At 37.3% G+C, this 13,477-nt stretch overlaps 1 protein-coding gene across 1 annotated transcript in view; it reads left to right on the top strand.

Annotated features, from left to right (window-relative positions):
- The window catches only part of LOC141908801 (uncharacterized), a 59,925-nt gene extending 46,736 nt beyond the window's left edge, over positions 1–13,189 (top strand). Inside the window, exons 7-13 of the mRNA XM_074799010.1 lie at positions 7,134–7,362; positions 7,460–7,578; positions 8,025–8,225; positions 8,630–8,970; positions 9,415–9,555; positions 10,018–10,228; positions 10,647–13,189. Of these exons, the coding sequence (XP_074655111.1) occupies positions 7,134–7,362; positions 7,460–7,578; positions 8,025–8,225; positions 8,630–8,970; positions 9,415–9,555; positions 10,018–10,228; positions 10,647–11,104 (1,700 nt within the window). The 3' untranslated portion in view covers positions 11,105–13,189. The remainder of the gene's footprint in view (positions 1–7,133; positions 7,363–7,459; positions 7,579–8,024; positions 8,226–8,629; positions 8,971–9,414; positions 9,556–10,017; positions 10,229–10,646) is intronic.
- Positions 13,190–13,477: the final 288 nt, after the last annotated feature.

Raw genomic sequence — 13,477 nt, 5'->3', positions numbered from 1 at the left:
GCCTTATGGAAATACATATAATCAGATTACTGTAATAGAGAGGTCTCGTCGGGTCAGGCATACACCGCATTATTCCACATATATCGGATATAGGGCCTGATGGTACGTAGGTGTTCGTAATATCGAGTAAGTCTCCAGAACTGGGTTTCAAAATCAATGAAAAATCGAAAAAAAATCTTTTTAGATAAGTGATAATTAGATTAATGAATGACTGTGCTTATCAGAGGATGAACGTTGAATTTACATTAGCACGTGAATTATCAGAACTGTCATGTATTGCTTATATGAACTGTAGGATGATGGACAGAATTTCCGAGTTCATTTTCAAGTTGTAGTTTTATGAATATCTAAATGGATGCTTCAGTCTCCGGGTAGCATGAAAAAACGATTGATAAAACATTCTGAGTCCGCGTAACGATAATATATAAAAATACTTCATTTAGAAGAAGAAATAGGAGTCCAAAATGTTTCCTTGAGCCGTAGTTGTTTAAATAGATATTATGGGTTTCTCTCAATGATAAGTCTATCTGTGTTGTAATGATAATATGGAATACCTCATTAAGAAAGAAATCCACTTTATTTCTTCGAGGTTCAGTTTATTCGATGTTTCTACCATATTCCAGAAATCTGAAGATTCTACTACCTCCGGGAAACATTTCGGACTCTATTTTTCGTTCTTACTGCGGGATGAAATGTCCCTCATTGAATTTAAGAGTCTATATAAATATAGGTGTCAGAAAGGTACCATGTATTTTAGTCTATGATATGAAAGTTTGGCGCACATCAGAATTTTGAAGACAAAACGTAGATTGTAATGATAGATGATTGAGTGGAGAGTATTATTGAACAGTTTGATTGGATGATAGCTGTTCAATGATGGAGGCGTTGACTCTGTTTATTAGATCATTTCTCTATCATGTGCAAACAGTCTCACTATGAAATCAGGTAAGAGATTATCGGCACATTCTTATAGGCCTAATCGAATTAACGAAGGTTTTTTATTTCGTTTATGAATTGATAAGAATTGATAATGTTTGATATTTGTTTAGACTGATCTTAAATTGATTGATAGATTTTTTGGCTTGATTTGATATTTTCTCTGAACTCTAGCTCGCGGGACCAGTAAGTTTGCTGGTATCTATTCATTTCTATTTGGGAAAATTGTAAAGTCGCTCATGAAAAACTTTTGATTTTGAATTTGTGTAATCGGTGGGAACCATTGGTAAACATTCTGATGCCGAACTGAAATGTGAAAGTTAATCTTAACCCTCAACATTGCGGTTTAGTGAACAATAGTTCATGTGCGGGGACTTCATCTCGTGCGTCTCTATTTCTGAATCATTTATAAGTTTGATAATTATGAGTACAGCCGGTTGCTTAGCGCGCAGCGTGTAACGGTACAACTGACCAATCGTATTGGAGCACGTAGTTGTTGTGGTAGCGTGATGTAAGATGGATTGTTTAATAGTTCTCAGTGATTAGTAGCTATAGTTACACACGCATGTCGCTATTTATTCTCGATGTGTTTTGTCTGTTGTTTCGATATTTCATCGATGAATCTATCGAAGTTTCGTCGCGTAACGAAGGGAAATATTTTTTGGTTTCTATTTTTTTCGTCGATCCGTCATCGATTATCGAGAATATTTTCTTAAGGTTTCGTCATTTGCGGCGTAAATGGGTTTTAGTTCGTATGAAGAATCTGCGACTAGCTCTAACCCAGCGGTTCCGCAGTTTGAGTTGGACTGGTTGAACCCTAAAAACTATGTAAGGCTGAGTAAATGCGACCTTGTTTCTCCTAATCAGCCCAGTCACTTTTGTAAACTGCTAAAAAAATGTAATTGGTTTGTTTTTGCTGGGTCTGTTATGGTTAGCCTGATCGTGATATTAAAAACGTAAAGTACACTGTAGATAGGCAGCCGGACCTGCTCAACAGAAATGAGAAACAAAGTATCAATTTTTTGGCCTAAATAGCTATAAAAGCCCTGTGTTTGGGGTGCGATTTTCATCCTGATAATTCATACAGTGGTGAAGCCAACATTTGGGGTGCCTAAAGCGCGGAGCATCTGTAGGAAATCTCAGGAATCTGAATCCCCCAGAATATTTTGCAAAAGTAGTCGACAGAAAATGCATTCTGAGACTGGTGTAGAAGGCCTTGAATTACTAACAGAAGATAACATGTACAAGTGGTTGTATTTTTTTTCGCCATTTGGAAAATTGTATACCTCGAGCTTCTGTTGGCAATCGGTCGGGATATTTAGAGGTTATTACCTATAATTCCTGGTGAATGTGAAATGCGGTGCAATTCATCATCATCATCATCGTAAAACGTGCTTCTCACAATACATCACAAATCCAATATAATCTCGATGCTATTGAGCATTTTTCTACCAAACAAAAAAATGGTTCTAATATTTGTACGAAAACAGCTGACGACGACTTGTGAGCAACAGCGACATGAAGTTCTAGAAACTAGTGGAAGGATCATTTTGAAAAAATCAGTCTGCTGTCGATTATCTCGGGGTTAGCTTCACAAAAACTACTGTAAGTTATGATTTACTAAAATGACGACCTGTTTGTTCTCAATGAATTGAATGATTATGATAAATCATGATTACAATAGTTTCTGTAAAATAAGAACCAGGAGGCAGTAGTGAATTTGATTGTATTTATAAGTTTTCCAGTTCAAGGGAGGGGGAGGGGGAGAGTATTAGAGGTGACTGTAATTATAGCTTATAGCACCAGTTTCCTGGTGAATGTGAGATGCAACATGAATCTGATGTTAATCTTGATGAAACATTCAGAGAAAAAAAAATGATCAAATTCCACTATATAAAAGAAAAACAAAATCTGAAATGTTTTCCTGAGCTATTTGTTTATTTCATCCAATTAGTCATCTTCAGGAATTCTAAAGTTTCTACAAAATTACAGTCCAGAGCAATGACAGACTAATGAAGCAATCACACTAAAATATTAGGATAGGTTCATTATGGATGGTACATATTAATATTTCATAATTTTGTTGTAACCTCAGTTTTCCTGTAAATGACTATTAGAATATAGTCGAAACATCAACAGCTCGAGGAAACATTTCGGAAACATTTTGGAAACATTCCAGACTGTTTCTTTATTGTGGAATTAGATTGTATATGACGGTGATGTATGCACGAGGAAGCACGATCGATGGTACATTAATGTGATTTATCGAACCGAATTAAAAAGACGAATATAGCTGATTGTATATGATATTGAACCGGTTGCTGGTGTATTGAGATCGAGACGAAGTTGATGATTGAACTCAATTTACCCGATGTACGTCGCTGTGATCGAGTTAACGGTCATTCAACCGCGATGTTCAACCACTTGTTAGAAGCTTGGGATATTTATCTACCGTCCGATGATGGACGAATTAAACTTCTTCGCCGCCGATCGAGAACCGGTGATTTCTGTTCGACGGACGGCTCGGAGAAACCGACGAATCATTATCTGAACGATACGTTGGCTAGTTACTGTCGTAGGTTCTCTGTTTCTGCTAATAGCGGTCATTGTAAGTATTCAATCAGATCACAGAACACTGAACTGAGGGGTGAGTTGGGTACTGGAACTGATAGTTGGAGAGTTGGGTACTGGAACTGATAGTTGGAGAGTTGGGTACTAGAACTGATGGTTGGAGAGTTGGGTACTAGAACTGATAGTTGGAGAGTTGGGTACTAGAACTGATGGTTGGAGAGTTGGGTACTAGAACTGATGGTTGGAGAGTTGGGTACTGGAACTGATAGTTGGAGAGTTGGGTACTAGAACTGATAGTTGGAGAGTTGGGTACTAGAACTGATGGTTGGAGAGTTGGGTACTAGAACTGATGGTTGGAGAGTTGGGTACTGGAACTGATAGTTGGAGAGTTGGGTACTAGAACTGATGGTTGGAGAGTTGGGTACTGGAACTGATAGTTGGAGAGTTGGGTACTAGAACTGATAGTTGGAGAGTTGGGTACTGGAACTGATAGTTTGAGAGTTGGGTACTAGAACTGATAGTTGGAGAGTTGGGTACTGGAACTGATAGTTTGAGAGTTGGGTACTGGAACTGATAATTTGAGAGTTGGGTACTGGAACTGATAGTTGGAGAGTTGGGTACTGGAATTGATAGTTGGAGAGTTGGGTACTAGAACTGATAGTTGGAGAGTTGGGTACTGGAATTGGGTGAGGCTGCAATGGGAAAAGTTTGGTAAGAGGTTTGGTTGGATCTGGTGGCAGAAAGGGAGGAAGAGCCTTGTGTAATATGGAGGGAGAGAGGGAGAGTTTGGTCTGTTAAAGATTAGGTATGAAATCCGATCCAGAGTTGTAGGGCTGTTGTTAGCTTTGTTATAGATAAATATTTGAATTGTGAGGCAAATTATTGAGAAAATGAATTGATTTCATTCCTGATACGAAAGTCAATTGATTATTGTTTCCAAATTTAATTAGTTAAGTCAAATATCAGTGAGGAATGGGATCTGAAGACAAATAAAACAGGTCGAGAGTCCTTTTCAATATTCTCTATACCTTGATATGATAAATATTGCTTTACATTTTCTTCTGATTGTTTTCGATATGAATTATGATAGATACCGGTTTTTCTGGAATCTAGAGCTTGTGAAAAAACTTGTCACGTTATATATTCTATAACAAAGAATCTTGTGTCTATATTTCAATTACTGGTATGAATAGGCACGCTGACAGGCAACCCGTACTGAGAAATATGTTTCTTATATTTGATGATAAAAAACAACGATCTTTCAATAATCAACTGGTTTTTCACACTGTATTTCATCTACCACTACTATTGCACTAGTAGCGAAAGTAATATTTGACTTCATGTTTACTAATCTAATGAGGAATTTCATGGACACTTAAACCGCGATCACACTAAAACTATTCGGCACGGACCAGGCCTGAGCCAAATTTGGTCCGTGCCTAATTAGAGAGCGCCAAACAGACACTGGCCAATTTGGCACCTGTGTGGACAGTGTTCCAGGTCATGTAATGGCAGCTTTTGATGAAAAAACGAGGACATATTTCGGAAGTCCCGAAGTTGTGGTTTGAATTCAAGCGTTACTGTGATTGGTGCGACTAGAAAAGTTTCATAAAGTGCGTACGCAAAATATAAAAGATTTAACGTTAACGAAGGGTCGGGTTTTAAACAAATGTCGACTATAGCTCGATTTGGTGAAACGATATTTCGAAATGATTTTTCACCGGTGTATTACTGAATGAGATTTTGACACAGATTACCGCGAGGTAGTGAGTTTTAATAGGCTAATGATGTTAATGTAAAACTAGGAAACAAAGTTTAGCATTCGGTTCACGGCGTTATAGAGAATCATTAAAACCAGTTCGCCGCGACACACTGCTACACTGAATAAACCTTCCATAACTGAATTAACTTTCTTCAATCGTTGCAAAAAATCACGATGAATTATGTGCGATAATAATGTCATCGGGTATGTATGTATAAATGTTTGTAGCTATGGTTTTGTTTAATTGGAGTTTGTTTAGTAGACGGCACGGATTTTACACCGTTCGTTCGAGTGCGATTGATTTCAACAGAAAATGGGCACAACTTCTAGTATAGTTCAGGAGGATACCAGTTTCAATGATGGAGTGATTTCAGGTAGTTTACGGATATTAACATTGTGACTTGTCTTTAACTCGGTGAATTTGGTCACACGGACCTTGTTACTTGCCAACAGATTGTTATTGTCTTTGAAACTATGGAAGATCGGGAGACTTCTTACTTTGGCATTTAACTACAAAGGTTTGATTTGAATGATATGCAGGCTATAATGTAGATTGACCCGCTGATATTTAGCAATGAAAACCTCTTTTAGTTTCGTTTTACTACAAAATATTTTTCTTGCCATTAGTTTGACAGGAGAACATTCATATTGTGAGAAATCCACTGAGCGTGTTATTTTTGAAGTGACATCGGTAGCAGCCTCTAGATACATGAACTGTATGGACACCTGACCTGTGTGGACACCTGACCTGTGTGGACACCTGACCTGTGTGGACACCTGACCTGTGTGGACACCTGACCTGTATGGACACCTAACCTGTGTGGACACCTGACCTGAACACTCAATTCATCTCTTGATGTTTCAAATGATACATAGTTCATCTAATTAGGAAAACAAAATCAAAATCACTTTGGTCTAAGTATGAATCGCGAAGGTCTTTCATTGATGCGGGGAATGGTTGGCATTCTTGTATGAAAATTGAATCAAAATTGAAATGACTCCAGCCGGTCGCCGGGATCAGGTGAACAATGAGACTCATTGTTCACTAGTAATTGATGATCATTTCAAATTTAGGTTATTATTCAAAGTGATTTTATTGATGCTTCGTGAATTTAAATTAATCAATCTGATTTCCATTATAAAGTCACAGCGAATACCTCTCTTTCTCTCTCTCTCTCTCAACATCGAGATCAATAGAGATTTTTAAAAGCAATTGCATTTCGATGCCATTCGTCGCAGTGATGGATTTCTCGTCTGTTTACCACAGTTGCTTAGCGACGTGTAAACGCTTCTTCGGCTCCGCGTGACCTCGAGGATTATTTCTGTCGTTTCGACCCGATGAACTCGTGATTCTGTGATTGACGCCGCGGGTAATCAATTATCCGATTGAAATAGTCAACGCGATCAGAAATTAAAAACAAAACTAATTCTGCTTGAGATATTTTATTGAAGATTAGGTGCCAGTTCCATACAAAACCTATCACAAATAAACGTTGACTTATGGAATGACTTTAAAGTTGTATTTTCTAAAACAAGTGGAATATAGTATATTTTGAGGACTTCAAGATATTATTTTCATCATAGATTTTTTATAGTAATAATGATGATGATTTTGATATTAATTTTATCATCGATTGAATTTAGGTGACGATGATATATGATAGAAATAGGAAATTAATGATATTACTGGTCAAGCGCCGTGGTTACATGAGCATTATTCGGGCCTCATTTGGCAAAAGTTAATATGTGACCAGGCCTGAGCCAAATTTGAGCACTGGTCAAATTATTGTATTTGAAGTGCAACTGTAGACATGGACCTGATGCATCTACAACTGTTTAATTGCATTTAATTTTGTTTTTGCAGTTCCACGTAAGTTACAAACTTCTCCATCGCGGAAAGATGACCGCCAGACGACAATGATGACATCATCCACTACTGGTGCAGCAGCTGCGATGACAGCTGCTGCTGCTGCTGCTGCCGCTACGAGTCAGTCGAAACCATCCGATAAACAACGAGATCGAGCTCCTAAAGTATCGATTTCAGCGAATCAGACACCGGTGTTTTATATTGGTGGACACAATGGAGTTTCGCTGTTAGTTTCAACCATTTCAATCTCAAAATTATTCGTCGTACTTTTTTCCTGGCTTCATTCATTGACCCCTTTGTTTATGTATATCATTCTGCTGCAGGGTAGAGACACCACTCCTGGCTTTAGGTTGGAAACGTACAACCGACAAATACTGTGATAATTTCAAACTCAAATGGACTGAGTCTAAAGGTGCTATTAACTTCAACACGTTCAAAGAAGGTAATTTCGCGTACGCGAGAAAATGAAACCAGCTCTAAACTAATCTGAAACTTAAAAATTGAAAAACTCTCTAGCTATCATGAACTCTTGTTTTACATCAAGAACAGAAATTCAGTTGCTATAGTGCCTGATATTCAGTTAAACCATTTTCTTTCCTTAAGCGCCTCCTGTGGTCCATTTACTATAATGATATCAAGCTACAGCACTTTTACTTCACAGAGTTTTGCTTCTTTTTTTGTCCCCTATTTTGGATCAATGCAAGATACCTTAGATAGTATTAAATTTGGTTCATTTAGTCAATTAAAAGTGGCCACTCTGTCTTTGGAGCTCATAGATTTCATTGAACATTTACAAATTTTGACGCAAAACTGTGAAACTTGGCTGGAACAGTTGAAATATTGCTATGTACATGTAAAAGGTATGAAGGAAATCTTCGTTATTTGTAGGTGAACAATTAGTGAATCATATACCGAACTGTTCAATGCTGACGAATAAACTCGGATTGATTAATTCATTGAAGGAATACGAACGAGTGATGTCGACGTTGAAAAAATCGCGCGCGCGACTTAAATTCACCGACATCTTCCCGGAAACTTATAACATCGACGACAAAAATGAGAGGGAACGATTTTTAGAAACCTACAATGGTGAGTGTGATAATGAGATTAGGAGATATTCAACTGGTTCAGTCGTTCTTATCGGACCCTTACTTGGATAGCACTCCTGGAATAGAATCAAATCCACCTTAGAAAATAATAAACTCAGGAGCAGACTTCGAATATTTGTTTATTTGTTACTTCATGATTTCAATGAAGACACCAATAAAAACTTAACCTTGTTAAGCTTAAACTTTTGATGAAATCGAAATGTACTTTTTTATGTTTAACTGAGCTTTTTTTATTAAGCCAACACTCATATCAGTAAGGTACAGGGTCCATTTGAAGATGTAAGACTGGTCTTGGCTCATTTTGGTTGTTTACATGTTCAGTGTAACCAACCTTTTCGACTGATTAAAGTAAATATTTAGAATGTTCACTGTTTATTTCTGCAGATGGTGAAATATGGATTTGTAAACCGACCGGTCTGAATCAAGGGAAAGGCATTTATTTGTTTCGCAACTTGGACGAAATAAAGAAAACGATACAAGAACGAGACGAGCGTTCGGAGAATCAACCCGGACGCAAGTTGACGATCAGACGAATGCCGCGAATCGTTCAGAGGTACATCAACGATCCGTTACTCGTTGAGGGTAAGAAGTTCGATATCCGCGCGTATATGATGATTCCCAGTACGAGTCCGTTCATGTTATACTACCACGGTGGATATCTACGTCTGTCGATTCATAAATATAATAAAGATGACGCGGATATGACAACTCATCTTACCAATCAGGTACTCATTTATAGCTACGGTTAACCCTTTCTGTGTGTTTACACTGCAGTGCGGTGTATAAATCAGCGATGGTCTGTTCTAGTAATAAAGACATAACGATCTCATTGTGAGTTTATCTATTGAATCAGAGGAAAATTTCCATTCCGTGACAGATTTTAGTAGTAATTACTTTTTATCTCTAATGAATGATGGCAGTACCTGTCAAACACTTAGTAAATAACAATACACTGCACTGTGTAGACGCACTACAGCCCGTAATTCGACACACTGGGCTGGAATGTCTAAAAAAAATTCAAATTATCTCCCGCACTTTAGGGTATTAGTGAGCACTGAAAGGGTTAAATTGAACTTCTATTGACGTGAAAGATACGTCCAAAACCTATAAGGGGTTAATAGTCTTATTATGACTGATTCATTCTGTATGTGGTTTTGTATTTTGAACAGTATATTCAAAAGAAAGATCCGATGTATAAAGAAATGAAGGAAGACACGGTGTGGAGCGAGGAACGTTTTAATGAATATATCAATGAGAAAGTCGCTCCTGAGAAAGGTTTACAGAAAGACTGGGTTTTTAATGTATTAGCCGTAAGTATGAAGAAGATGCTCGTGATAATGCTTTAAGTTTTAAAGTGCCTTTTTCACTGGAAGGCAATGTTTAATGTACTTCCTATGAACGAGTCACACACATGAAAATGTCAATTCTTTTGAAAACGAACGTTTTCAGCTTTGATTTGAATGATTAGTGACATTCAGTTCATACTTCTACTGTGTGCCCTGTGTCAGCTGTGTGCCCTGGGTCGAGGCTTAGATTTAAGACTGGCTTTTGATTTCATACAGGGTGGCTAACCAATTTTCCCAAAAACGTGGAAAACTAAGTGATTCTAAAAAAATCAGGGAATTTGACAAATTTTGGCTAAAACTTAGGGAAAACTTGGAATTTTGCCATTGAACGCGTGTTTCTTTATCAATACGTGATTCATGAAAAATCAATTGATTTTAACATTTTAGACCAGAAAAATTTTGTTAAGACTTAGTTTGTATTTTCAGAAACAAATGCAGAAGATAATGCGTCATTGTTTTGAGTGCGTTCGACACAAACTCGGCTCAAAAGTCGGATTCTTCGCTATCTACGGATTCGATTTTATGATCGATGACAACATGAAAGTTTGGTTGATCGAAATCAATATCAATCCTGCATTGAATATAAACTGCGAAGTGTTGAAGGATGTGCTGCCACCTATTATTGAACAGACTATAGGTGAGTGGATCCAGTTCGACTTAAGTTATGACTTTAACTTCGGAAGAGCGATCTTTTCTAGCTCCCATTTCATGGGCTGTACTTTAAAGTGACATTCACAAAAATCGGAATTCAACTTCAAAAACGCGGGAGTGTTAGCAAAGCGCTCTAAACATTAGACCCCACTAGATACCAGCTCATTGCTTTTTCACCAAGTCAGTAACCCGTCTGTGGTTTAGTTTCACGACCAAATATTTTCACAAACCACATGTTGGTATAAGCCCATCCGATTAGAAAAGCTTACCACCAACAATTAGGTAACTAACTATACTTGGCCTAACCTATTATAACACATTGCCTGATCCAAACTCTAATACTCTATAATCAATGTTTTTATGTTTCTGTATAATTATTTAATGTTTGTGTCCGTTTTTTGCAGGGATGAGTTTGGAATGTTTCGACAAGGCGCGTAAAAACCAGCCGATACTTCCGCTGAAAACGTCGCATACGTTCGAACTGATCTACAACGGAGATCAACAACGTCGCGATTCGACGACGTCTTCCCGACGAGCTTCCGTCTCTCCGGCTCGGCAAACCCGCAGCGGCAGCATTTCACCGGTCAAAGAACCGGTCGAATTGAGCGTGCGACCGCGCGCTAACTCTAGTCCCTACCATCAAGCCATCAATCTCCCAAAGATCAACGCCCGTTCGTCGTTTAGCAACGCCTCTTCGTCTATAGCTGAGAAACCGACCAGTACGAAGGCGACGGCGATTCAGTCGTCAGGGGGCGGGAGTGGCTCCGATTCCGTCAAATTAAAGATGACTCACGGTGACACAGGTAACGGTAAAACGAGTAGAAGGAATAGTAAAGCAGATAGCAGTTCACGCGGTAACTAATAATAAACACAAAACCATTTATCAGTTACTGACGATCAACTGATTTATTGAATTGATTACGTGTTAAATGATCTCATCTTACACATCATAGTATCGTTATTCAGCACATTCCAGTACTTGACTTAAACCTTTCCACCGATGATCATCACGTTTTATAGTTGAAATATCAAGCGTTTTAATGATAGCAGCATATATACGATGACTATTTACTTATAGAGCAACTTTTAGGTTTTATACTTTGTTTTTCAAAGGCCTCTGTCATATTGGCGCTTCTTCCAATGTTGTCGTTCTCGATATTATTATTATGAGTTTACTAAAAACATTCCTGTCATCTTTTCTTAGATCATAACTATCGAAATAACCACTTCAGAGTCAAAGCTTACTGTGATATATTTGAAAGAGTGAAAGGTTTTATAGACATGACTAGATTTTGAACATATTTTTCCCATCTTAAGAATATTGCATCATAACCTTCAGCTTGGTTAGTGTTAGAAGTTAGTACTTTTTGCAGCGTTTGGTTTGCGTAGAATTCTAGATGGATGTCAGAAGTTTAGTTAAAACAGGTAGTGTTTTGCAGTGATAGTTGAGACTAGAATTCGATGAATGAAACAATTTCTAACGTAACCAATACGGTATCAAATATCTCATTAACGAGACAGTGCTGTGTGAATAATCAACTTATCACATTCAAATCAATTGTTTGTTATGCTGTTTGTTAAACGTAGGAAGATTGAGAAGATTTTAAGATGTTATCATAAACATGCAACCAGCATAACTGAATCTATGAATCACTTATTAGATGAGGCTTATATTAAATAAAAAGATACTCCACATACACAGTTGCTCAGGGTTATAAAATTGATATAGATAATCATTGATATATTGATTATTAACTATTTACGCAATTAGTTATGGTAGCAATAACAGTTATTTAGAAAACCTGCTGACTGCTTTACAACTTCCTTCTAAAACTGATAGACCATCCAATAGTTGTGGCTAACCTTGGTCTGATCTTGGAGTAAGCATTTCAAATGATTACTCCCAGGTCTGATCACCGGGTCAGACGATTATTGGGCGTTTTTATTTAACTCAAAAGTTATCTGTTTGTCGCGAGTAATCTTTACTAGGATGGATTGGAATGCACGTCTTCTGAACCCAGTTCTATACAAATGTGGGTTTAAGTTGCCGCTGGATCTGGGTTGAATTCATCTGAATTGACCGACAGTTGTGAGGGCTCTATTTGCTGATACATGTATTTACTCCGGAGTCCACTGAGCTATGTTACTGGGTCCAGAGTAAAATCCAACAACCTGCAGAACTGTCGAACTGGGTTCAAAGTCAAACTAAGCCACTGGATCCAGAGCCAAATCAAACTCGCACAACTGTGCAACTGGGTCTGAAGTCACGTTAAAGCACACAACAGTGTAATCCAAGATCCAAGTCCCTGATAGTTTTCATTTGAGGTGAATAATTTAAAAGGCTTCCATATGTCTGTGGTGGCAATGAGATTTAATATGCATGTATTATGTACTAGAAATTCCGTCCAATATTTTTTACTAAAGAGCAATGCTTTTAAAGTAAAGTTATACCAATAACTCATGCAATTTAATTAGAATAGTTAAAGCTTTTCTACAAATATTTATAGATATTTGTTGATTTATATTTTATCTTATGTGTTGTTTTTACTTGCTGTTGAATTTAGAACTAAGTTTATCTTGACTGTACCCATAACCTATTTTTTCAACGAACTCACGAAGTAATCATGTACGTTCATCAAAGATGAAATCCATGTTGTTATCATTTATTTAAGCTGTGTTTTAAGTTGAATGTTTGGATGTGAAGAATATCCTTCGGGACAAGTTTGTAGTTGAAATCGGTTGTTGTTCCTGCATCCCTTGTCATCTCTTGCTCCTCTATTAAGTATAAGAATTGGGTATTTGACCCTGAATAGATCCTGAAGGGTATTTAAACCAGGACAGTTATTCCAATGAAAATCATGTCGGATAGACATTTCATAAAAGGGCAACAACTGACCATGTATATTTTTGTTATGTATTATTATTTCTTATCAAATTAATAGAAAATTGAGCTGATGAATTTAAAAATTTAACAAATAAGACTAATGGTATGACATGTTTTGATATTTATTGGATGGAATCAACTTGTTTTATTTGTAAAATCTCAGGGTCTAGATGGTGTCAACGATGCGAGATTTAATTGACATTGTCATCTTCCATACATTGTAATCATCAATATGATTTTATTCCATCAATTTAAAAGCTTTGTTGAAGGAGACCAATATTTTGAGAACTATTCTAGCGATTGTAATTAACATCGATAAAGTGACAGCGTAGTGATAACTCACATGCCAAA

This window comes from Tubulanus polymorphus, chromosome 7 (genome assembly GCF_964204645.1).
Source record: "Tubulanus polymorphus chromosome 7, tnTubPoly1.2, whole genome shotgun sequence".
NCBI lineage: Eukaryota > Metazoa > Nemertea > Palaeonemertea > Tubulaniformes > Tubulanidae > Tubulanus > Tubulanus polymorphus.
Note: the sequence above shows the minus strand (reverse complement) of the source record. Positions and strands in the feature narration are given on the sequence as shown.